The 27,303-nt window shown below is 42.6% G+C and overlaps 1 protein-coding gene across 1 annotated transcript; it reads left to right on the top strand.

The window, feature by feature from the left end:
* Nucleotides 1–45: 45 nt before the first annotated feature.
* Nucleotides 46–24,604, top strand: NSL1 (NSL1 component of MIS12 kinetochore complex). Its single transcript, XM_077338789.1, has 6 exons — nucleotides 46–275; nucleotides 3,041–3,119; nucleotides 11,356–11,486; nucleotides 15,523–15,577; nucleotides 20,537–20,604; nucleotides 22,254–24,604. Exons 1-6 carry the CDS (start codon nucleotides 81–83, stop codon nucleotides 22,527–22,529), a joined length of 804 nt encoding a protein of 267 aa, XP_077194904.1. The 5' UTR covers nucleotides 46–80; the 3' UTR covers nucleotides 22,530–24,604.
* Nucleotides 24,605–27,303: the final 2,699 nt, after the last annotated feature.

Raw genomic sequence — 27,303 nt, 5'->3', positions numbered from 1 at the left:
GTCCCACTTTCAATGGGCCTCGGCTTAGTTCCACTTCCGGCGGGCGGGTCCTTTCAGCAACGGTTTGGGGAGAGCGGGAAATGGCGGCGGAGGCGGAGGCCGTGCCCTCGGCGGCGCCCCCCTCCTCTCCAGGCCGGGACCCCCGCGTGCGGTGCCGCTCGCGCCGCTGGACGGCGGAGCTGATGGGGCACTGCAAGGCTTACATGCGCGCGCTCGGGGACGAGCAGCCGGTGGAGGCGGAGAGCTTGAAATGGGCGCTCAGCGAGGCCGCCTGGGTAAGCGGGGGTGGCGGCGGGGTCTTAAGGATTCGACTGTCTGTTCTTGGGTCCCACTCCCGGTTGATTCACAGGCCCCTTTACAACCACCCCATGTTTTTGCTTTGGGGTCGGGGTTTTTTAAACCATGCTACAAATGCAGCTTCGCTCCTCGGCTTTTTTAGAATTTAGGCTATGGGTATCTGCATATATCCAATTGTATTTCTATTGTGAATGGTGTGCGGGCATGACCGTGAAGGCAGTGTGCAGGCTGTCATTATGCACTCAGCGGCTAATGACGTATATATTGAACTTTTTGATAGCAGCAGTCTGTTTTTCCTAAAGATAACATTTCTGTAGTTTTCAGTGTTGCGTGACAGGAAAAAATACCAACCCATGCCACACTGTAAGGAAGTTTGTCTCAGAGATCCTCCTGTAAATGTCATTCTTGTTTCAAGATCTTGACTAAAAACAAAGCAGCATCCCTATCAAGTTCTTTATTTCTATGGTCTAAAGTCTTAGGATGCTTGAATCAAGCCATTGTTGTCTCCATGTTACAGATCATATAGCTGAGGGTGACAGGTGGTAGCTTAAGAACATTAGAAGAGCCCTGCTGGATCAAAACAGTCTTCATCTAGTCCAGTATCTTGTCTCACACAATTTCTCTGGAGGTCCAACAACAGGGCATAGAACTGATGTTGTCTTCTGGCTTTCAAGCAGTTTAATGCTTCTCAACCTGGAGGTTCCCTTTAGTCAGTGTGGCTGGTAGCCACTGATAGACCATTAATCTATCTGATCCCCCTTTCAAGCTGTTTATTGCTGTGACCACCACTACAGAATTCCACATTTTAATCACTCTCAACTTGTGTCAGTGCTGTGTCTTAGTTGCAGTCTGAAAAAAAGGTTGTTAAACATGTGAGCTACTGAAGTCTTTGACTATATCTATTAGGGCTCATGAGGCTGCGTTTTCTAATTAGTGTTGGGCGAGCTTGACAGGTCTTTAAAGGTTAGATAAATCCTTCTCCTTGTGCTGTACATTTTTTTCTGATTTCTGCCTTTTTTAAAAGTTTTTTTTTGTAACATATGACAGTCTTTAAGTCTAAGTGATACTTGAATTACACCAACTACTCACTAGCTGTCAACCAATATCCTCATTGGTCAACAGTCCCTGCCCTGGGCAATCCCTTCCCGCATAGCATTAATAGAACAGCAAGCTGCATTCTTCCTTATCAAAGGCTTTTAAAGTGTTTTATAGAGTTGTGTGGTAGTTGATTTTAATCCTCATTTGCAAGGTATATAGGTGTGCTTTCTGTCAGTGTTTGTCATCTTTTTAGAATTGAAGAGGGGGCTAGGCTTGCCAGGTGCTCTGAGAAGCCTCTTGTTTTTGGTCTCTAACAAATAGGAAAATCAAGTTCCTTGTGGGGTACATTTGGGAGATTTCTGGTCTGTATTCTGGCCATCCTAGTTTTTAGGCCAGGTGAAGTGGCTTCTCTCAGGCAGCAAATTTGTGGGTGTTATTAAAGAGCAGCAATTGTCATTTCTTTACTAGACAGAGTTTGGTGGTCTAGTTTCCCACACACACACACACACATCCCTTCCTCAGGATCTACTTCTTTCCCTGCATTCTAATCTTCTCATCCTATAATAATATTTTCAGGATGCTCTTTAAGTCTCCTCCCACCCAGCATCTAGAAAAAGGTGTCCCAGAGGTATTTGGAATGTGTTACATCAAAGTCAAATGCAGCTAATTGAGTATATGATCTCCAGAAAATTGAGTTCTTAAAGGTCTTTATTGTTCTTTATGGTGACTGTATTTGAATGAAGTTTAGGTTTTCGTACAACCTCCATCCATAGGGGCACATTTGAGCAGGTGTTGAAAGGTTGCCACTTAATATTTCTGTTAATGTGGAGGGGTTTCTACAAACTAATGATTCTCAGAATGTGGAAGTTCATAAATAAAGCTGTCATCTAAGTGAGTTTTCAGCAGCCATCATCTTTTAAAACGTACAAGCACACTACATTTTCAATGCATTTTCATGTATTTCCACACTCTTTTAGTTTTTCACCACTACTGAAAATCAAGTCTGTCCCTATGGTGCATACAGGATCTTCCTTATACTGTAATGATATCTTTGGTACTGGCTTTTATGTATAAATTGAATATATGGATTTTCACCAGTATTTTATTTGGGTTGCAGTTGGATTTTCTGCATTGGGCACCAAAATCTCTTAGACGGTGTATGCACAAGTGGCGGTACAGTAGGTGTTGGCATAGTTAACCATCATCAAACCATGGGTCGACACTAGCTAAATAAGCTCTCTGCTCACCACCTGCCACACTAGGAGTTTCTCATTATGTCTTTCTTACTGTGGTTTGGGCTCCACACCTGGATTGTAAAGCACAAGCAAGTATAGTGATTTGCAATCCTGCTTCAAAAAGAGAGAGCAGTTTAGTATTACATCTAGATAAGCAGATGGCATGCATTTGATTGAAAGTCCTTAATTCTGAGTCAGATCATATGAGGGAAGGAGACAGCATGCAGACCCAGAACTTAATCATGTACTGAGATGTGGTTTATCATTATGTCTGCTGTGTCAATATGGAGTGTTATTTCATTGGACATTTCTGGCTTGTTATGGGGTGGGATGCCACTATGTAACAAAATATTGTCATTCATTGAAGGAAGTCACATGATGAACGCTAATTTGTGAATTACAGGTTTCTTGTTGTGCTGGTAGAAATTCAATTATATTTTAAAGGGTTTTGATGTATACATTTTCTACAGAACTTTGAAACAGCTGTACATGAGAATATCACTGTTAATGGAGAGCCATGGCAGGAGTCGTCAGATGATCTTCAAAACAGTATGTGGATTTTTCCATACACTTTAATTTCATGTTTTGTTTTTATTTGGGGAGGGTGACTTAAAGAGCCAACAAAAGTCCTTTTTTGTTTCAAACAGCTTTTAAGTAATTTTATCTCAGTGGTTGTTTTTTATTTGCTGCTGTTTTATTGATATTAGTTTTATGGTTAATTTAATTTTATCTGCTGTTTAGTTTTGTTATTTTATATGGTGCTGATTTACTTTTTGTAACCTTGCAATTGTATATCATCTAGGGCACTATTATCCAAGCCCATTAAGGGAGTTTCAGTGAACAGCTCTGGCTGTGCCGGCCACCACCAGTTTCTAATGGTGGAGCACTTCCTGAGTACACATGGGGGATAAAATCCCCCGGCACACATGGATTGCCCCAGAGTTGTATGTGCACCTGCACGGTTCCAGAGCAGGTCACGGTCCATTGCACATCACGATGGAGGGGGTACAGAACTTTCAGGAATGCCTGTAGAAATGGGTAGAATTATTTGGCCTCTGGGACACTCAACTGTGGCTGTAATGTACTTTGAAAGCTCCTGATGTGATCTCCTAGTATGGAACTGTGCTGAAAAGAACCTGTGCTCCAGCACTGAGGTATCTGTTTGTCTTTACAGTTGGATAGTTGTTTCCTTCAAGTGTGGAAGAATGTTGCTCTAGATAAGTGGATCTCTTCTTGTTGTGATTCTGTGGTAAACATCATGAATACCATTACTTGATTCCATGGAACTTTGGAAGGAAGGTTGCTGCCTAGGGTCTTTGTGTCCTTGATCCTAAATCCACTGGACTTAAAAGGGTGTAACTCTGCCTAAGAGGGCAAGCAACTAGTCTCTTAATTATTTCTTTTCACAACTGGTAAAGTGTCTGCCACCTCCAGAATAGATTTCTGTAACTCGCTGAACGCGGGCCTACCCTTGCGCCTGATCTGGAAATTGCAGCTGATGCAAAATGCAGCAGCTAGGGTCCTCACAGGGACATCTTGGAGGACCCACATCCAGCCGGTGCTGAGGCAGCTGCATTGGTTACCAGTTGCTAGCCGGATCAGGTTCAAAGTTTTGGTTTTAACCTTTTAAGGCCCTCCGCGGTCTGGGACCCACATACTTGAGGGGCCGCCTGTCGCCCTATGCCCTCTGCAGGGCCTTACGCTCCACAGGAACTAACTTGTTGGTAGTTCCCGGCCCCCGGGAGGCACGTCTGGCCTCGACCAGGGCCAGGGCCTTTTCGGCCCTGGCCCCTACCTGGTGGAATGAGCTCCTGGAAGAGGTGCGGGCCCTGCGGGATTTACCAGCTTTCCGCAGGGCCTGCAAAACGGAGCTCTTCCACCAGGCCTATGGCTGAGGCCGGTGCCACCTGGTGAGATCGGGTCCCCCTCTTCTGCAGTCCTTTCAGGCTATCCCTGGTCTCCTCCTTGGGTAATGTTGCCGTGTTGGGTTGGTTGATGTACTTATGTATTAGGATGGTTTTTATGTATTTGGGGTTTTTATCGGGGGGTTTATATGCTGTTACCCGCCACGAGCCTTAGGGGAGTGGCGGGCTATAAATCCTAATAATAATAATAATAATAACTAACATGGACAGTTTTATTTCTCCAATGGTTTTGTGAACTACAACTGAATTCAAAAGGACTGATTAGCTGTTTTAGCAAAGAATTATCATCATATGGCATAATTTGGATATTATGACACAGTTTACTAATTTGCCACTAATTTACTTTTGCCTTAGTAGTAGTAGTATAATACTTATGAACCTTGGAAATGTGCATGCACTCTAAAGCTCATGCCTTGAATAAATCTTTGTTGGACTTCAAGGTGCCATTGGACTCAGATTTTGTTTAAGAGGGCACTGTTAGCTCCAGTATTGTTAACATTAGCCTTGATTGAGTTATGTCTGCCATCTGCTGGCCAATTGAGCTCACTGCAGAGGATGATTTATATTTTAGTCACTAGTATAGGAGGAGCAATATTGGAATGGTGCTCAGAAAGTAAGACTGTTACTTTATAATTCATATCAGTTTTTGTAGTCTACTGAGGCTTTTCGTGAATAGTGTCTTCAGTCCCTTAGTCTTGTTTTGGAAAAGCACTTACATTGTAAGTTGAGACTGCATATAGCAGATAAGTTTTTATTTGAAATGTAATGATTACAGTTATTAGTTCCATTTGATATGAAAATATTGAAAGATGTAGGCTTTTTTTCTTGGAGGAAGTTGATAAATATGTTATTCAGTAATGTACAGATGTTGTTGTAGCTACTTCCTGGCCATAATATCTACCGAAGCAGAACAGCAGGAGGCAAAACAATTTTGTTTTAAAGTCAGTTGGTCTGAAAGCATTGACCCTCAGTCAGATAACTGCAGATTTACAGTGAACTACACTCTCTTTTCTCCTTAGAGGAGATTGAATTGGGAAGCTCCTCAGGTGATGCCTGGAAAAACCTTGGAATGAGATTCTAAGCAGACTTGTAAATATTATTGATCAGTAAATGAGAAAACTAATTTTCCTAGTTCATTCTCTGTAGATTGTCTAACACAACTTCTGTGATTTGTTAAGATTGGTTATAGTTTTGTGTCTTGGCATTAATTTTTCACCTTGATTAATTTTATTCTTCCCAAGAGATGCACTAAAACATTGTAAGTGGAGTAAAAGTAAACCCAAAGATGTATATTTTCTTGTTCAGGAGGCTGCAAGTATATTTGTGCAACTTCTTGCATAAGTGAAAACATGAGAACTGTTACAGTTTCTCTCCACAATTGCACTGTGTAAACTAGCCTTTCTCAACTTTTTTACCATTGAGAAACCCTGAAACATACTTCAGGATTTGCTAAACCCCAGAAGTGGCATGATCATGCAGAATATAGCTGTGTATACGCCCACCCAGGGCTCCTCCCCTTCCCAGCACCTCGAGGCCCATCATTGGCCATTTGGGGGGGGGGGGCTCAACATTATGGTCATTTCACCCAATAGATGTTTTAAAAATTTTTAAGTGTGTGTATGTATGTATATGTGTATATGTGTGTGTATGTATGTATATGTATATATATGTATATATTAGATATTAAGCCCGCTGTAGCCAATATACAGCGGGCGCTAGCGGGTTGAGTGAGTGGTCAGATGGGCAGAAGGATGGAAGAAAGGGAGAAACAGGGAGCGGAAGGAAGGAAGGAAGGACAAAGGGAAGGCTGTAAGGAAGGAAGGCAGGAAGGGAGTCAGATAGGTGGCATGAAAGGGGACGGGGCAGGAGTGAGAGGAAGAGGGGGGTAAGGTGCCGTGGGGGGAGTGGACAGTAGCGATGGGTGGGGGAGGGTGGGTGGGGGCTGGTAAGCGGCAGCAGAGGTGAGCGGGGATGGTGGGGGCGGTCGACGGCGGTGGTCGGCGCAGCCTTCTGCTGGGCCCAGGGACAGTCTCGCCGCGTCTAGGATGCATCAAGGCTGCCCCAGGGCCTTGCAGAAGGCTCCGTGTGGTCGAGGAGTAAGGGACCCGGGGTGGGAAAGGAGAAGGGACGCCACATCTTCGACGCAATGTCTCTGCTCCTTTCCCGAGGTTGAGGGGAAGCTGGCCAGAGGACTTACCTCCAGGGAAGGCTTCTTCCTCGGAGCGGCGACTCCCCAGCTGGGCCAGGCGAGGCTGGGCCAACCAGGGTTGCACAAAACTTTGGTTGAGACAGCCGGGTGTAAACATTTGTGTTTGTGTTGGAGGACCTGTAGATTGCATCTGACCCTGTTTCTTTATACAATTGAAAAACAAGTCTTGGGTCCAGCACCACTGTTTTTGTGGGCTTCCTTCTGCAAGTTACTTTCTCTTCTCCCCTTTCCTAATATACAGTTGCTTGTATTACAACCTGGAACTAAGTTGGGTTTTGGGGGAGGGGGAGGTAACACCATTTGATTCTCACAACATGCCTACCACCTTGGAGGTGCAAAATCTGTTTTTTATTGTAACACAAACAGTATTCAAGAAAAGAAAGAAGAAATCATGACTGTGCATAAGTAGTTGTACCCCAAAGTCAATACTTTGTAAAGGCACTTGGTGTTGCAATTATAGCTGCAAGTCTCTCGGAATATGCCTCTATCAGCTTAGCACATCTAGCCACTGGGAGTTTGACCCATTCCTCAAGGCAAAGCTGCTCCAACTCCATCAAGTTAGATGGGTAGTGTTGGTGTACAGCAATGTTCAAATCCTCCCAGATAGTCTCAATTGGATTGAGGCCTGGGCTTTGACTAGGCCATTTCAGGACATTGACATTCTTCCCTTTACCATTCCAGTGTAGTTTTAGCCGTGTGTTTAGGGCCATTGTCCTGCTGGAATGTGAACCTTTGTCCCAGTCTCAAATATCTGACAGATTGAAGCCAGAGTTCCTCAAGAAACCAGACTGAATTTCTCAAGAATACTTTCCATTTTGTTATAATGGATTTAATAGTGCTCTGTGGGATATTCAGAGTTTGGGATATTAATTTATAACCCATCTCCCATCTATACTTATCCACAACTTTGTCTTATACCTGTTTGGAGTGCTTCTTAGTCTTCATGTTGCTTGCTTAGTGATGCTGCAGAGTCAGGGGCCTTAAGAACCAGTCTATAACCTGTGGCAGATCATGTGCCACTTGGACTGCATACTGGTGGATCCTATTTAACTAATTATGTGAATTCTGAAGTTAAGTGATTGGACCAGATCTTATTTAGGAGTGCCATAGCAAAGGGGAGGAATGCACAGTCATGCTTTCTGTTTTTTCTTGTCTTGGGTACTGATTATGCCACAATAAAAAATATTTTGCACTTTCAAAATGGTAGGCATGTTGTGAGAATCAAATGCTGCTCCCCTCCCCACAAAAAACCCCAACAGTTCCAGGTGGTAATGCAACAAAACAGGGCAAACACTAAGAGGGGTGTGAAGTCTTTTGCAAGCAAGTGTAGCCTGAAATGTGCCCTCCATGCTGTCTCTGGGACCTTTCAAGAACAGCTTGTCAGGTGGCATTATGGGCTACAGCAAGAAACAGGACAAGAAAGTTGCATTCTGTGGGCTATACTGGATCCAAGCCACTGTTATGTATTAGTTTGTCTCAGCTTGGAAATTTCAAGGGGTGATATTTGACAGTAGATATATAAAAACAAAATAATGTGAAGTCAATATAGTTTGGGGTTTTACTGAACAATCAAGACTGGGATGAATCTCTTGAAAACAGGCAATATATGGACATTCCCACAACAACAATACATATTTGGGGCAAATATTTAAATTTGCATTGATTGTAAGGATACATTTATTTCAAATACACTGAAGAAGAAGAGTTGGTTCTTATATGCCGCTTTTCTCTATCCGAAGGAGACTCAAAGTGGCTTACAGTTGCCTTCCCTTTCCTCTCCCGACAACAGACACCCTGTGAGGTAGGTGTCTCTTATGGAATACTAGAGGCCAAGCCAGTTACATTCATGAATATGATGGGCGCTAGATTGGGGGTGGAGTGAAAGAACTGTGGATGGCCGCCCCCTCCCCCCAGGACCTGGAAAGGCTGCAAGCAGCTGTTAGGGAACTCACCAGCACGGGCAGCTCTCACACAGCAGAGATCTGCAGCCTCCAAACTCAGAGGGAAGTGGAAGGAGGAGGGGGTGGTCAGGGGTGGGGGACGGAAGGCAATTGGCTGGCCGCTGGACAGACAGACAAGCCAGTTGGAGAAGGAGGCACTCAGGGGTGGGACAGCTGCCCTGAGTGGGTATTAAGTGCAGAGTGTCACTTAAGCCATAGGACATGCTCCTCCTCCAAGCCCTTACCAGAAATATATTATGTAGAATAGATAGATGATTACGTATCTGCTTCTCCAAATTGAATCTATTTTCCGTTATGGAAAATCAAATGTTGAGGACCCAGACTGTCTTAAGAACTGAATTAAAGTTTAAAGAGTCTAGAAAATCAAACTTTTCCAAGCCATTACATTCATACTTTTCAAATGGAATTCATGATTGTGTATACATTCTGAGTATATTTTATACAATAATAGCTATTCTGTTCAAAATGTAAAATGTGTGGGCATTCCTCATCAGTCTTATAAGGGGATAACAAAAGCTAAGAATTTACTGAACCTGTTACACATACTTTGCATTGGTATATCAGCCTAGGGATATTCAGCTACAGGGTTGTTGTTGTTTTTAAGTGGGGGCTCAGCAGCTGCCAGGAAAATGGAGCAGGGAAACTGGGGAAATGTGTCATGTAGAATCCTAGCTGCTGATGTGCTATACTGGCAGCTGCAGCAGTAATGAGGAAACGACACGTGCCCATCCCAGTATGCAAAAAACCTTTGTCTCATGTCATTTCTGCATAGGTTATCGCCCCCAGATTTATTAATTTTTTTCTCCTGTTTCCCCATAGCATTCTGGGGTTTCCCCAACTTTGCTGTGATTTTTCTCAAACCTGCCTTGCCCTGAAGTTTGGGGGGAAATCGTAGTAAATTTGGATGGCTGAGGGTGGTAAAATTTGGATTTTTCTGCCCACATGGCAGTCATTTTTCCTGAACCTGTCCCCACAGCAGCCATTTCTTCCGCTATCTTGGGGGGGGGAGTTCTGTTTTAAAAATCAGGTCTAGAATACTGTTACATTGATACAGCGTTGTAATATTAGGTAAGTCTCTAGCTTGTGGAGATACAAGAGAAAAAGCTTACACACACACACACCCTGTGGATATATAAGAGGAAAAATATAGCTTTGCAACAGAAGGGCTAAAGGCTTGCTTTTTTGAAAAGAACATGAAAGCTGGGAATTAACAGAATCTGTTGTACTTTTTGTTCAATGATATACTGATAGTGTACTGATTTTAAAAAATGGCAAAACCCCAGTAGATGGGGGGGGGAGATACTGTTGGGGGACCAGGGGAGAGAGACCTACCATGAAGAGGCCTTGTTGCTGCTGGGTTTTATCTGCAGCGCCACCAGCGGCAAGGAAGCCACATAGCCTCCCCTGTATGGAAACCAAACAAATTGGAGTTTTTGTGATGGATGCAAGCCATGTTAACGTCTTCCCTTCCACCTCCCTGTGGATGGCTTCAGTCTAGCTCTTTCAGTTGTGGTGTCGTTTACTAACTGAAGTTTGTTTTTGTCCAACCAACTGGGATTCTTAAGGAGCATTCAAGAATTTTTTTTTATGGCTACTTGTAGAAATGTGTGCTCCTGAAGGAAATATTTGTAAAATCTGGGTGCAGTTGTAGAATCTCAGAAGGTGCATTATTATCTCCAAATAAAAAGGAAAACATATATTGAATATTGTTTTTCTAAAAATTGCTCAAAGCTATTTTTTTACTGTACTTAGTATTGAAACTAAAGGTAAAGGTAAAGGTATCCCTTGTGCAAGCACCGAGTCATGTCTGACCCTTGGGGTGATGCCCTCCAGCGTTTTCATGGCAGACTCAATACGGGGTGGTTTGCCAGTGCCTTCCCCAGTCATGACCGTTTACCCCCCAGCAAGCTGGGTACTCGTTTTACCGACCTCGGAAGGATGGAAGGCTGAGTCAACCTTGAGCCGGCTGCTGGGATCGAACTCCCAGCCTCATGGGCAAAGCTTTCAGACGGCTGCCTTACCACTCTGCGCCACAAGAGGCTCAGTATTGAAACTACTGTTTCCTTAATCTTTTTTTCTAGGTGTCACTATTTTTGTCCAGTAGAGGGTGCTCAAAATCCATCAGTGCTGTTAGCCTTACTGCTGTGTGGCTTTTTAATACTCTGAACATTTATAACAAAAAACGGTGCTAACTTGATAGCAACCCTTTCAAGCTGTTGCCTTCTTGGAAGTGAACTATCTTTTCATTTGTGTTGGTGCTGATGCTCCAGGATGTTTCGAGAGAACTGTCCCTACAAGTTGGTAATGGTAGATATAGGATTACAACACTCACCTGCAGCCGGCATACCTCTCACTTCATGGTTTTCCCAGTCCTGCATGCTCAATTGGACACAATCTCCGTCTCTTCTACATGGATCCACACATCCCTCAGGGGAGCTGGGTATCTTTCCACTTCTAGTTTTTGTTTCAGCCAAACTTGAGGAAAATATGTCTTAAAAGTGTGAATGGGATGAGTGAAAACTTTATCCATGCATTTCTCAGAGCACCTAAGGATGCCTAGGGCCTCCCGAGTAGGTGAGTTTTAGGGAGGAGTTACTTGTTGTGGGGGGGCGGGTAGAGATACTACCAACAGAGTTTCACACAGAGTACGTGGACTAATTTGGCATATTTACATTTTCCATGTTAATTAGGTGCTGACATCAAACTCCTTGAGGATCAGCTTGATGAATTAATAGTGGAAGTGGCTTCCAAGCGTAATCAGCGACCGAGAAAAATACAGGCTCATGTCGTCAAAGGCATTAAAGCTCAGCAAGAAATGTTGGTGAGGATCTCTACATCTTTTGCCATAATTTTTAATTCTCCAGAAAGGAAAAACAAAATCATGTTCATTTCAAGGGAAATGCAATACTATAGCTTGACCAGCAGATATTCTTGGGTGTCAGTTTGGGAGTTTCGTTCCATGTCTTCATAGACACATTGTGAACCCCTTGAATTTTTCTTTTCTAATTTGGTTCTATGCTAGTGAAGGAAGGTTTGCCAACAATTAACAAAGCAGTTTGAGTGCACTGTTAACACATTTTTCAAGAAAATATATTTTAACACTAGAATTTTAAAGATTCTTGAAAACATTAATCCTTTCATATGCAAGTATTCAGTGGCCCCACTTTTGATGGTATTCTCTTGAGCTACAATTGTAACTATGGTGTGAAAGAAATATAATTAACTCACCTTAATGGTCCATACCTCAGTTCTTCACCATAGCTTGCAGTCTCTTGCCTGTCTTTTCTTTTGACACACAACTTCCCTCTTTTTTTTGTTTAAAAGCTTAAAAGTGTGATTCTGATATACATAGGTAAAGGTAAAGGTATCCCCTGTGTAAGCACTGGGTCATGTCTGACCCTTGGAGTGACGCCCTCTAGTGTTTTCTTGGCAGACTCAATACGGAGTGGTTTGCCAGTGCCTTCCCCAGTCATTACCATTTACCCCCCAGCAGCAAGCTGGGTACTCATTTTACCGACCTCGGAAGGATGGAAGGCTGAGTCAACCTTGAGCCGACTGCTGGGATTGAACTCCCAACCTCATGGGCAGAGCTTTCAGACTGCATGTTTGCTGCCTTACCACTCTGTGCCACAAGAGGCTCTACCTGATATGTGTAACTCTGATACACATATAATGTACCAAAATTTCACTTTTCTCCTGGACATTCTGGACTTATTAAAAATCTCCTGTTGTGAGAAGAAATCATACCTTGTATTTATATTCTTCATCTTTTAGAATTTGAATAGCTGTACTTGCACAAAATACATGGTGAGCATGTCCTGCAGATGTGACCCAGTAAAACTCATCACCCTGTAATCATTTTTGCAATGTCCTGTCTTGTCAAGCACTATTTGAACAGAACTTTGAGATTTGGGCTGAGTTGTCACAAGTACATGGATGACACTGAGCCCTGTTTTGTGCTTCCAGTTGATTCTAGGGAGGCTGATGAAACTCTGAGCCTAGTGCCTGGAGGCAGTTTGCGAGCAGATCCAAGCTAAGCAACTGAAACTTAACTCCTGGTACTTACAAGTGACCAGAACATCTGACTTGGGATTTAAATGTCACCTGTTCGGGAAGGGGTTGCATGCCCCTTGAAGGAACAGGTCTGTACTTTAGCTCCTGGACCTAGATCTACTGCTGGATAAGCAGACAGGAGTTGCAGAGTGCCATTTACCAACTTTGACTAGTTAACCATCTGTGGCTTTTCTTTGGCAGAAAGAATCAGGCCTCTGTGGTGCATGCCCTGGTTACCTTTAGATTAGATTCCACAATGCCCTCTTTGTGCAGATAGCTTTGAAAAGTGTTCAGAAACTCAGTTGGTACAGAATGCTATAGGTGGGATGTTGATTGGAATATTTATTATTTATTATTTAGTTATTATTCGGTTTATAAACCGCTGTTCCCCAATTGGGCTCACGGTGGTTAACAACATAAAACATTAAAATCACAATAACACCCCAATAAAATCTTCCCAACTTAACATCATACAAGCAGCAGTAGTCATAATTCCAATCCGATTCCCCTTTGTTCAGCGTGGTGGGCTGTAGGTGTAGGTATCATATCACTTTAGTCTTGGCCCATCTACACAGGCTCCCAGTCTGTTTCCAGGCACAATTCAAAGTGCAGGTGTTGAGGACTGCCTAATCCCTTATGAACCTACCCAAACACTTTGGTCTTAGGTCCCCCCCCCCATTTTCTGAGATTGGATGGGTGAGAATTGGGAGAGGGCTTTCTAGGTTGCAGCACCAAACCTCTATAACTTGTAGCCCAGAGATACCCTATTCTGTTGCAGCCTTTCCTTGGTTGGTGAAGAATTTTTTGTTTTGTTTCTCCATGATCCCTTCTTCCGGAGAGCGGGGGCAGCCTCGGAAGACTGGCAGCAGTGGCACTAGAGCACTGAGTGCGCCTCAGTTCTCTGGCGCCACTGCCCATCTACTGGCGCAGTCCCTGGGGGAGGGTCTACGGACGTCCTGTCCATAGACTTCCATGGGGTCACCGTGCCAGTAGATGTTCCGCAGCAACAATAGTATACAAACTTGTTTGATGTTAACTGATGTGAAATACCTCCTAATTATGTTGGGGAAGGGGAAAGGAGAAGTGAGACCCAAAACATACAGGAAGTTTATATCCGACTTCAAAATGCTTGAGACCTGCTGTTTTAGGGTGTTAAGGATCAACATTAGCACTGTGAATATGTAACAGAATTTGTGTAGTTACAACAGGTTCCAGTAAGAAATTTAACTGCTGTATTTTGAATTAGTTGAAACTTCTGACTCATCTTTAAGGGCAGCCCCTCACTGAGCATGTTTCAGTAGTCTAATGTAGATGTTTCTAGGGCATGCATGACTGGATTAGAACTCAGCCCCCCACCCCACCCCAACCTTCTCCAAGTCCAACACTGTATCCACTACAGCTGGCTAACTCTTTAGTAGGGTTTTTAACAACTTGGAGAAAAAAAATATCTTGAGCCTTTAATAAAGGCATAATGATATGCATTAACCCTGTATTACCAGGGACAGGGCATTCTTTTCACCCCAAATAGCTGGCAACCCCACTCTTTAAGAGCCTGCCTAAACATCCCAGGACACATGGAGATTTTTGTTTTCCCTTATGTCCAGGTGGTACTTCAGTCCAATAGCAGCACCTTTTTGGAATTTAATAAAGATATTAATTTAATAAAGATAAGTGTAAAGTTCTGCATCTGGGTCAGAAAAATGAAAAGCATGCATACTGGATGGGGGATATGCTTCTAGGTAGCACTGTGAGTGAACGAGACCTTGGGGTACTTGTGGATTGTAAACTAAACATGAGCAGGCAGTGTGATGCAGCGGTAAAAAAGGCAAATGCCATTTTGGGCTGTATCAACAGAGGCATCACATCAAAATCACAAGATGTCATAGTCCCATTGTATACGGCACTGGTCAGACCACACCTGGAGTACTGTGTGCAGTTCTGGAGGCCTCACTTCAAGAAGGACATCGATAAAATTGAAAGGGTACAGAGGAGAGCGACGAGGATGATCTGGGGCCAAGGGACCAAGCCCTATGAAGATAGGTTGAGGGACTTGGGAATGTTCAGCCTGGAGAAAAGGAGGTTGAGAGGGGACATGATAGCCCTCTTTAAGTATTTGAAAGGTTGTCACTTGGAGGAGGGCAGGATGCTGTTTCTGCTGGCTGCAGAGGAGAGGACACGCAGTAATGGGTTTAAACTTCAAGTACAACGATATAGGCTAGATATCAGGAAAAAGTTTTTCACAGTCAGAGTAGTTCAGCAGTGGAATAGGCTGCCTAAGGAGGTGGTGAGCTCCCCCTCACTGGCAGTCTTCAAGCAAAGGTTGGATACACACTTTTCTTGGATGCTTTAGGATGCTTAGGGCTAATCCTGCGTTGAGCAGGGGGTTGAACTAGATGGCCTGTATGGCCCCTTCCAACTCTATGATTCTATGATTCCAAATGTTGCCAAGCTGAGATAGGGAGCAGCTCTGTGTTTGGCGATATGTAGTTTGACAAGTGCCGCTTCCCAAACCCTGCACGGCCTCTCCTTAAACTTCCTCATTTCTCTAATTGCATTTGAATTTAATAATGAAGTGAATGGTATGTAATGGGTTATACACACATGTCCTAGATAAACAGCATGAAAACAAGTTTTTTGTTTGTTTAAGCTTGGGTATCAAAAACTCTGACCGGTTCCAGTCAGTCTCAACACATCCACACTCTCAAGCTGCCTCTTTTGTATACGTTGCCTTGCTCTGAGCATTGTAAAGTGCCAAGCCATATGTTTAATCATAGAGATGTTTTAATATGCTTTTATTCATTCAGGGCTTCTATCAACCTGTTGTGAAGCCCCAAGAAATAAAAGCAACATCTTCTCAAGGTAAGTAGTTGGCAGGAAAGATGAAATTATATAGCACAATGCTAATTAGAAAATGCAGGCGATATTTTAGTTACATGTTGAAAACATATCTGTGCATCCTTTCCAAAATGGCTCAGTACCTTACAGTAACAAATGAAAAGGCAATAGAAAACAATAAAATGATTGACTTCCCCAAACAATCCCAATTTCTGTACAATTACGTATCTTTGTAGTCCATGACAGTCAGATTGCTTAAATGTGCCCTTTCTTTCTGTGAGCCTTATGGGGAGACTTCTAGTTCTGAACATCTTGTTTGAAATTACCTGCTTTGGTGGATTTAATGATAGTGCCGCATAGGGACCACAGTGACAGTCTAGTATTGCAACAGTAAAACACACTGTGCTCTTGCTGTTTATTTATGTAGAATATTTCTATGCCGACTCTTCAGAGTCCTGCTTGAGGTAGTTGACATTAAAAACCACAGTATAAATACAAACCAAAAAAGCCAGTTAAATTTTTTTGTTCTTCAAGGAATTGGCTTTCCCATAAACAGATTGGGATTTTTTTTAAGTAATTGCTGGCTCATGATAGCCAGCTGGAAAGTTTCACACAGGCTTCCTCCACCAATAATGGCAGGGCATCAGGCAAAGATAAGAGGACTGTACAGGCAAGTTGCCAAGAATGGACACAGCAAATCCTGTTCTTAATTGAGTTATTAAAAGTGCATCCAGAACAGCACTCTTGTCCTAAGATTGCATTGCTTGTTCATATGCATCTTGTCCTTCTATAACTAAAGTTTGGGTTTTCAGGTCTCCCATCTTTAAGCCGCTCCTGCGGAGCCGATTAAATAAAAGGGTAAGGGGTGTCGGGGAGGAGTTAGGGCGGGCCCTGTCTGGGATAAAAACTCGGAGGGCCCATCCAGGGCCAAGCCGCCAATGGGGTTTGAAGATAGTCCTGAAATAGCTGGGATTGAAATTTTGCCCAAAAAATTAGTGAAGGACAGCATTAGTAGTAGTAATGCTAATGTTTATAATGCTTTTAAATGTTCAGAACATCACCTGCATTAATTTGTTGCAGTCCTTACAGAAACCCCGTGTTACAGATGAGTGGCTGAGATAATATTTGCCTAAGTCCATGTGGCACATGTAAAGTTTGAACCAGGGGTTTTATGATTTGTAGCTTGGTATTTGAGTCATTATGTAAGCCCAGTTCTTTGCTTTCAAGATGTCTTTGGTGAACGGGTGCAGCAATGCCAATTTTATTTTTACAAATGGGGGACCATGTCTCAGGGGAGGATCCCATCACACCCTTTCCTCCCCTGGTCACTCCTCTGTCCTTGGACAGTTGTTTCCCCCTCCCCCGCAACTTGTTGGGGGAAAGGGAACCTTGCCCGCCATTTCCCCACTGCTTGCCTGCTCATGTACCTCCCCCCATGCTGCTCTGCCTGCATGTGGCAGCAAGGAGGGTGGAAGTTCCCAAACTCGTTCTTCCACCTACCTGCACCACTGCCTCCTCGGCCAATCTGGTTCCAGCTGCGGCAGCAACTTCCTCTCCTCCCATGCTGAGGCTGTGGAGGGGGGGGGGGCATTGTCTGCTTTGGAGGTTTAACACACACACACACAGAGTCCATTTTTGTTCCTTTTGGCATTCTTTTTTAAACCTGTGGGTTGAATTCTCTGAGTTTAACAGCAGTGGAATAAGCACTGGAGGTAAATATATTTAGAGATCTCATGATGAAGCTGCATGCAAAATATGTAGGCACTTTAGCATACAATGCATTTTCTGTTTTCCTCTGCATCACGGGCATTTTGCCTTACCCTCTTTCATCTTGGGAAGCGTGACAACATGACACTTCCATCCAGAGCAGGCTTGACTCGCTTTACAGAGAGTGTAGAGTTTTTGTTTGAGAGCTCCCAAAGAGGAACAGTGAGCAGGAACCCTGACAGATCTCAGGGTAAGGTAAGGATAAGGAATGGGCTGTGCCTCCCTTGTGCTGGACGGATGTGAAGCTTTGCTGCTAACTACCCATTCTAAGCTGAATGTAGGCACCATTTCCTCTTTAACTTGCTGCTTCGTGTGCAGCAAAGAATTTTCCATCGTCTGCTGCTTTGGCCACATTTCAGATGAGGAACTCCGCTTCTTTTCCAATCATCCCAGTAGTCACCTGGATTTGCTGACCTTGGGGTATGCAACCCCCAAAATGAATGTGAATCACTTACTGCACAGAAGAGTTGTGAGAATATTGTAAAGAAAGAGCTTTAAAACGTCTTAATAATAAACCTGAGACCTTCCTGTATCTCTTAATTGGTGTGTAGTAGTCAATACATCTGACTATGATTCTAAACTGAGCAGAAAAAAATAATTAAATGTTAAACAAATTAATGCACAGTTGTGTATATTTGCATAGCGTCTGGGATGTTCATGCATCTCTGTTGGTAACTACGGTGGCCAGAAACCAAAAAAAAAAAAAAGATTACTCACTACCTTTCATTTCCTCCTTTCATTTCCCTGTGTTGTGGAAGCCATGTAAATAATGCTGAGCTACTAGGAATCAAATACCTTGAAGATAGTGTCATGTATCAGTCTTCATAGTATCCTCCATCACAGATGCCATTCAGTGCCCCATGAAAGGTCACAAGTTGTTATTTTGTAATAACATATATCACAGTCTCCATCTTGCTGTACCGTGACAAGACTGGCAGGGGGCGGGATCCAGCAACTTTCAGGGCACATTTTGTGCTCAGGAACCCTAAGACCCTGGAGGTCCCTTCCAACTCTATGATTCTATGAAGGTAAGTTTCATCTTAACCGTTTCCGTCTTTATAGATGGGATGGGAAACTGAGGACTTGTCCAGATTTATTCAGGGGGCTCAGAACAGAGCTAGGATTATTTTTTAACATATTTATTTCATCTTTCTTACAAGTAGCTCAGAGTGACATGTGGTCCTCCCATTTTATCCTAATACCAGCCTGGGGAAGTACTTTGATCTGGGAAATAGGGCCTAGGGCAAGGTTATCCGGTAAACTTGGTAGCAGAACAGGGATTGGAAACTGGGTCTCCCCAGTCTCAATTTTACTAGCCACCGCTCCATGATAATATTTAAACCTAGTTCAAGCCCAAGATGTAAGCGAGTACATAACGCTGAATAATAGTTGCCAAATGATGCAAACTGAACAGGCACTTTCCAGCCAGCCAGTCAATCATCTCCAATAGCTACTGTATTTTTACCATGAACCTCGGTGGAATCTTGACCCTTTTCCCCTTCATAATATTTGACTGTCATGAGTCTTTATGCTGTACTTCTGAGTAAGGACTCACAGTCAGTATCGTCATAGAATCATAGAGTTGGAAGGGACCTCTAGGGTCTTATGGTTCCTGAGCACAAAATGTGCCCTGTGGTGAGTAACCTTGAAAGTTGCTGAATTCCCCACCACCAGCCTTGTCATGGTTTGTGCACTAAAGCACTTGTTTACTGAAGCTGTGATTTCCAGGGTGAAATGGTGCCATGCTGTCACTTTACGTAGGAATCATATTTGTTCTTCTTTAATGTATGGGAAAGTACATGATGAATAACCAGTTAATTTCATTTTCTTTTCACTACCACAAATGTCTCATTGCCCTGTTTAATACAATTTTCTGACTTTGATCCAAAGAAAAGGTAATTGCTTTGGAATGCCCACCTGCAACCATGTGGGTGGCTCCCATGCCCAGCACAGGATGAGAGCATTGGCCCTGCCCTGAACTACAGTACTCTACAGCCTCCTAATGTGCAGGTGGCTCCCAGTCTTGGTCAGAGGGAATTGTCCCTGCATCCATCTGGTTATTGGAGAGGGGATGAACCAGCCAGGAACACAACCATCTGAAGCAGTTACCTCCTGCATACTGCATACTTTCAGGAGGAAGGGTCGTGTTCTTCCCATAGAGGTCCATTGCAATTTTGATGCCTTCCCTCTACAAAGTCACATAAGTTCCATCCTGTCTGTTCTATGGCTGAGAACCCACACTTGACATTTTCCCAGATAGCACTTTCCTGAGGACGCCCTTTTTGTTGGACTGTAACTTGGACCCTCCAAGTCAGGGCATGTCGGGGGGCATCTTGGGGAAGTCCACCATGAGTTTGATGCTTCTAGCTTGCACAGGGTCCATTCTTAACATTCAAGAACCCACGCCTGACATCTCCCCAAAAGTACTTTTCAGGGGGCACCTTCTTAGGGGGTCCATAACTCCAATCTTCACCAAATTCAGTGGGCAGATAAAGGAGAGTCAGCTGGAGAAGCCCTGCTGTTTTGGAGTCTTGAACTTTCTGCACTGGTTCAGTTTGGCAGAGAGACTGGGTTTAGGTTCTGGGCACATCCTGAATTAGGTTTTCCTGGTGTGTGCCCATCCGTAATAATTCTGTGAAACTAAAGCAAGGGAGGCAATAAATTCTATCAAGTTTCTGGAAGTGCTTTTTTTACTTGTCCATTACATATGAGCGAATATTTGTCCTTCAAGTCTAGGAGGTTAGGAGAAGAAGCTTTTGCCAGCAGGCACAAATATCACTACTTCTAGGATTTTGAGTATGTTCTGAATTTGTTGAGAGGTTTCTCAGTGGTTGTGCTGAGTGCCAGTGTTTGACATAATTTATTTTTCAAAAGCTAAATAGCTAAATAAACAAAAGCTAAATAAAATAGTTATTTGGTTGGGAAATGAAATATAGTATTTACAAGAGTATTGTATGCACTGGTAGTCTGTAAATACTTGTTCTGACATTAATAATTGTTCATAAAAGTTGTTAGAGAGATTGTATTGTAAATGATATGAAATACAATTTGCATTAAAGTAATGATGTAGTTATTGGAAATTGTCAAGTTGCCTAGGATGATTCCTCCCGCAACCCACCACATTTTTTTTTAGTTTCTTGTGGGCAGATGGAGTTTTTTCCCATCACTTATTTTTTCAGGAAAACACGTGTTGATTCTGTTGCTGTTTCTTTGTAGATTCTCATATGGCAAATCTGAGGCTTTCAGCAGAAGCAGCATCCAGACATATTGGAAATTCATTTAAGGTGAGATTAGCAGTAGATGTACAATCAGACAAAAGAATTTTTAACATTGTTAGTCACAAATACATGCCAAATTGGCAATTTACACTAGTTTCTACCTTCTGAACCATCTAACATTCTGAACCATCTAATTTATATGTAACTGCAAGGCAACAATACGGTTCAGAAAGAAGTTTGGAATAAGTAAGGGACTGTGGACTATACCACTGTGTATCATTTGTACTATCTGTTTCTCTAGATAGGTTCCTACTATGTAATTTTTTGCTTTTGTTTAACATCTCATGTTAATATTTACACTGGGCCTCACCTCTGGTCTGTTAACTGTATTGATTTATTCTGTGTAATCCACCTTGAGTCCCAGTGAGAAAGGCAAACGTGTCCAGAGGAGGGCAAGAAAGATGGTGAGGGGTTTGGAGACATATGAAGAAAGGTTGGGGGAACTTGGTCTGTTTAGCCTAGAGAGGAGATGACTGAGAGGGGATCTGATAACCATCTTCAAGTATTTAAAAAGGGTGCCATATGGAGGATGGAGCAGAATTGTTCTCTCTTGCCCCAGAGGGACATACCAGAACGAATGGGATGAAAGTAATTCAAAAGAAATTCCATCTAAACATCCGGAAGAAATTCCTGACAGAGCGGTTTCTCAGTGGAACAGGCTTCCTCAGGAGGTGGTGGGTTCTCCATCTTTGGAGATTTTTAAACAGAGGCTGGATAGCCATCTGACAGAGAGGCTGATTCTGTGAAGGCAAAGGGGTGGCAGGTTACAGTGGATGAGCGATTGGGATGTGAGTGTCCTGCATAGTGCAGGGGGTTGGACTAGATGACCCATGAGGTCCTTTGCAACTATATTATTCTATGATTCTATGAAATCACATAAATATAAAAATCTGCAGTTGTATTTGAGAAGTATTTTTCTTAGACAACAAGCTATGAGATATTTCTAGCATTTTTTCCTTTTAAAATAGGAGCTGCTCAGAGGGCTGTCCTGACCTGAAATAACCCCATGGAGCTGATGTTTGTTCTGTTAGGAAAAATATAGATGACTGGATATTCCCTTGAATGGGACAAACAGCAGCTGGGGGCAGGGGATCATTTTGAGTACTTTTATATATGTTTGTTATATTCAGTGAAACTGAATCTATGTCATTAGCATTAACCTTCCAAAATAGTCACCTTAAAATTTATTCTACTGAGAATTGATGGGTAACAGATTTTCTATAGAGAAAAAATAGTGGCTGAACTACAGGCTATTGAATACTAGTTGAAGTAGCTCAGATACAGGCCTTGGAAATACATGGAATGTGAGCCTCCAAGAGATAATTTAGACCTCTTCTTTTGGAAAAGTGTCCTCTCTGTGTGCTTGTACTGATTTTCAGAGAATGCAGTGGAGCATTAGCATTAAGGTAAAAAAAAAAAAAAAGAACAGGGTTGCTGAGGAAGCAGGGAAGTATGCCAGTCAGATGGTCTATTTAACTAGGAAAAATGAAATCTCATTCTATTATTCTGCAATAAATGCTTGTTGGAATTGCTCTGCACAGCTAATGGCAATTTTTTATGTACACAGTATGCAAGCTAATGTTGGAATCTTTATTACTGTTATTTATGAATGTTTTAAAGTAATAACTTCATTTTTTTTGTTTTTGCTCCCCAAGTCTATGACATCTCTCCTGGGAAAAGCAGAAGGTTTCTCCACAGCGTTATCTTTGCAGCCCACCTTGGAACTCTGCAAAATCCACCAAGAAGTCTTTCCCAGTTCTGAAGTGAAAACAGAGAAACAAACTAAGGGCAAAAATCTTATGGAACAAGTAGATGTCAGACCCCCAGAGACTACTACCAGCAATTCAGTTATATTGAAAATAAAGAGACCTTCGTGTTCACCACAGAAAATGTACCCACTGCAACGAAGGAAAATTGGCCTGGATACATGAGCCTTTTTCTGTTGTCAAGCATAAAAGATATCTATCAGCTTTGAGAGAACTGTTTACTTGGACCTACAGATGAATACATGATTTTTCCCTTACACATTTGCAGGGAAATTTTTTGCCTTCTTGAACTTGTCTGCCGCACAAAGGAGTCTGAGCTGTCCACAAAAGCATTGGTAGAGGCATCCTCTGGGCACAGTATGATTTGATCGATTTTGTCTGGTAGTGATGGAGATTCTAGTTGAGTCCTCTCACTGTATAGCACTAAACATGTCAGGTGGATGCATGCTTTTCCTTTTATAATTCCTTGTATCTCCATGAGGATTCAGTGAGGATCACTCACCCACAGTGGAGTGTGGTCATTTGAGACTGAAACATGAAGTTGCTGAAGCTTCACTGTGTGTCACAGTCAGATGGTCAACTACAAGATCTGGAATTAATTTTTAATAAACCTCACTAGACCTCTGAATGACTGAGAGTCAACAGAGGAAGAGTTGCGCCCTATTATAGCCGGAGTTCTCCGTTTGCACCTCCAAGCAGAAGGCTCCTTGTCAAGGTCATTTCCTGAAGATTGATGGAAATTGTGCAGAAACTGCACAGTCACTTACGTCCATGCAATAAGATTTCTGGATCACAGCAATAATTTGTGTTTGTGGTACATCAGCATCATTTCAAAGTTTGCTTGTACAGGCTCTTTTCAAACAGCTGGGACATTTCAAGGCCAAACACAGTGTTCAGTCTTTGAGAAAGGTCTTCTCTGACAGTTCAGAAGTGACAGGGAAAGTTTGGAGGGGGATGCTTAACTCCTCTGCCCTACCATCTCTCTCCCCACCTGGTTTCTCCCATGTAGAAGAAAGCCACTGGGAGAGGAGGTACACAGGGGAGAAGTGAAAGGCAAGAGAAGGCTTACACCTCCCTCTCCAGCAGCCTCTTCTCCCTCCAAGTTACATCCTCCTCTGCCCTGCCTGTGCTTTTTAGATCTTCAGTGTAGACTGGGGTTCTCAGCCTTCTGCCAAGTATCTAGCATGGATCAGACAAGCAGATTGGATGTATGTAACTCTATATGATTGTTGTCATGGAATTATTCCCCCCTCCCCCTGCCTACATGTAGTGTGCTGTTTTTAAATTAAAATAATAGCCCATTATTATGGATTGGGGGTTCCTAATCTCTGTAGTGAATGCAGATACTTTAAATAATTCCATAAATCTAAAAGTTAATCAATCTCACTCTATAGTTCAGTTTATTTACATATTATCCCCCTGTTTTTATAGTCCTATTTTGTTCTGCAAAGTGAAAAGGTGGGATTTTGGTTTGCTTGTTTTGTTCTACTTTGCCATAATATTTCATTGTCAGCTGTAGAGGTGCTAGCTTAATAGGAATAGGGCAATTTGACATCTCTCTTTAAGGAACTGTTTGGAATGTGGTTTCTGTTAACACTCTCCTGCAGAGTGGTATTGGCAAAAACTAATTGATTTGCTTCAGTTCATTTTGGCCATATGTACATTTAAAACAGTGGTTTGGAGTTACTTGCTTGGGTGCCTACTTTGCCTCAAAATGCCAAGAATGTCTATTCAGCCTGTAAAGGTCCAGCTTACTACAAAGGCACTATAAGATACCAGCACTTCCTTCTCAAAAGCCCTTAACAGTAAAGACGACCTTTGATCTCGTTTCCAGCTTTGGGGAACATGAAATAATACATGAATTAAGTGCTGTTGGTCTGGCTTACTTTCCATTTTAGTAATTAGAATTTATTGTGTACCATTTGTTCCTGAAAATGCAAGCTTTAAAAAAGGGTGGTTTTTAAAAGAATAACCTTAATTACTGGTTCTTAGAAATACTTTTCTTGATTAAACAACCATAAGATGGAAAGGATAACAACTGAAATTCTGTTCAACTTTGCCCTGGAAATTCCATTTGAAAAATGTGGTATCAACAGAGAAAGCAAGCATACTAAATGTGTAAATATGTATTTTATTGCCTTTGTAAAATGTATATTTGTACATAAAATATTTCTTTTGTATACGCTAAAGCTAATTGATAAAAGACTTCTTGTGGGTCTGTGTTTAGATTCTGGCTTAAATATGAGTTGGCCTATATTTATTCTAAAACAGCTAGGAGTTAAGAAATTGATATGGCCAAAGTAATATAGCAGAATCAGTCTGTGTAATTGGACCTGGTGATATGTATTATTGTAAGCAGCCGGAATTCAAGCAGTCGCATAACAGGTTCAGTTTATAATCAAGGGACTTGTGAACTCGTGTGATTTGAGCAGCAGTGTCCCAAATTGGTTAGACATGCCTAAAGGTTCTCTTAGAATTCTGGCTATGGTTACCTCAGGTTCAGTTTAGGTATAATGCCAAACTAGGCTTGAGTGCTTTCCCTTCATGCATCCAGTTCAATCCGTCTCTTGGAGCTCATCTGGAAGACCTGGTCCTAATCTTTACATGTTATCAGTTAATGTTTATTTCAGCAGTATCCAAACTCTAATCCAGGGATTCCTATCCAGGGGTCTGGGAGTTCTGAAGGGAGTTTGCGGCCTTCCTCCTCTTGTGAGAGTGTTCTCTCATGGTTTCTGTGCCCAGGAGGAGGCAGAACCTGCACACCTACTTCCAGGTTAAACCACCACCCGTCTCTCCCTCCCTCAGTCCTCCTCAAGCCTGCCTGTCAACATGTTGCCGTGTCACTTCTGGTCAAATGGCATTTCTGGGGTGTGACAGAGGTGTGGTCAGATGACCACTTTCAGAGCTCTTCAGTCAAAAGGTTGAAAAAGGCTGCTCTAGTCAATCAGTCCTTGATAGGTAGAATTAAAGGACTTTTTTTCCAAAATGCAGCCAGTCATTACCTTAACTGCCAGCATAGGATTTATTCATTTAAAGTATTTCTCTTTCTCATATTAACCCGCAGCATTCTCGAAGCAATAATTTATTATTGTTTGTGGCATCTGGATTGTAGAAAATGAGGATATTCAAAACTGGATGGGAAAGAATTGCACAAAAACCCTGTGAAGCAGGGCAGTGATTGATTTGGGATTACTTGGTATTGAATTTAAAGCATTACTGCAGAGATTCTTATTTTGACAGTGATGGCATGACTTCTGGAGATATATGTAATCCAAGATCCATAACAAATAATGAAGGATCTAACAAACGGTGGTAATTATAGAAGAATTACGTGGGAACCTTCATCACAGGGGGCAGGTCTCATACAGATATTGCTGCATTTTCAAAGTGAATTGTTTCTCAAGAAAAATTTGACTTCCATTTTAAGCTGTTCTAATTATTTGCTTTTCTACAAGTTAAAAGTCAGTACTGTCGTTTAAAGGGGTTCAAAGGTCTGCTTTTTACTGAAATGTCACAACATTCACCCTTTTTATTTTTAGCTTGGACATAAACTAGCATTGCATCAGAAAGTGTCTGGCAGTTTTCTTAATATAGCGCAAGCCTCTAAGGCAGTGGTCCCCAACCTTTTTATCACCGGGGACCACTCAACACCAGGGACCACTCAACGCCTTTTACTGAGGCCGGGTGGGGGGGGGTAGTTTACTCCTCTACTCTCAACCACTGCCTTAGAGCTCTCTGATCGCTATGGCAATGTTTAAACATCCCTTCAAAATAAGATACAGACACGCCACAACAATGAAGTGTGTTGTAATGGGCTGGGGGGGGGGGTGAAGTACTCACATTAGCTCAACAGTATACAAACACAAATAGGCCTAGTTAAAGGTAACAGAATGGTCAATCCACCCCATTCTCCAAGCAGAGATCAGAAATCTGGAGGACTTTAGATAGCCTCCAGGGATAATCTGGAAGTAACTGGTTTAGAGTATAATGAAAGGCATAGAACACAATCTGTTCTTGAATGGTTACCAAACTACTGTTATGCTACCTGGCCAAGGGTGCCTGTCCACCAAATAGCACTGAGATGTGTAGTTTCCTGTTCTATTGCACAGTGTTGAGCTAGGCTGTGTAGGATGTACTTCTGATCTAAAGAATAAATAGCTCCTGTTTGAACCTGAGTCTCTAATACATACCTACTATTGAGCATGTGGGAATGTATTATTTTAATTGACCCAAATAAACACAACCATCTGATTTGCTCAGTTGTCATACATAAACTATTGTGATTTATGTGAAATTCCTGTATGTTTTTTTGTAGTTTGTTGGACTTTCTAAATTAAGTACCCACTATGAGCCTCTTGTGGCGCAGAGTGGTAAGGCAGCCGTCTGAAAGCTTTGCCCATTGAGGCTGGGAGTTCGATCCCAGCAGCCGGCTCAAGGTTGACTCAGCCTTCCATCCTTCCGAGGTCGGTAAAATGAGTACCCAGCTTGCTGGGGGGTAAACGATAATGACTGGGGAAGGCACTGGCAAACCACCCCGTATTGAGTCTGCCATGAAAACGCTAGAGGGCGTCACCCCAAGGGTCAGACATGACTCGGTGCTTGCACAGGGGATACCTTTACCTTTACCTTTACCTTTAGGAGCTACTTCAGGGGACTAGTGGTTAATGCAGGCTTATTAGCATCAACTGGTGGCAAAAAATAAAATAAAATCAGACAGCTGCAACCCATTGAAGACAGATTCAAATGGGTAGCCGTGCTGGTCTGAAGTATCACAATAGAAGCGGCCTTCAGTGAAGACAGGTCATACTTTCAGTAGAAAGCCCTCCAGTGACCACTCTGCAACAGCGCTGGACACACTTTGGCAGCAATCTTCTCTGCTAAGTTTAAATGGTATGCACACAACAATATAAATTAGTCAGAAAACAGTGCCCCATCACTT

This window comes from Paroedura picta, chromosome 1, assembly GCF_049243985.1.
Source record: "Paroedura picta isolate Pp20150507F chromosome 1, Ppicta_v3.0, whole genome shotgun sequence".
Classification (NCBI taxonomy): Eukaryota; Metazoa; Chordata; class Lepidosauria; order Squamata; family Gekkonidae; genus Paroedura; species Paroedura picta.
The sequence above is the reverse complement of the archived record's forward strand: the minus strand, read 5'-3'. Positions and strand labels throughout refer to the sequence as shown.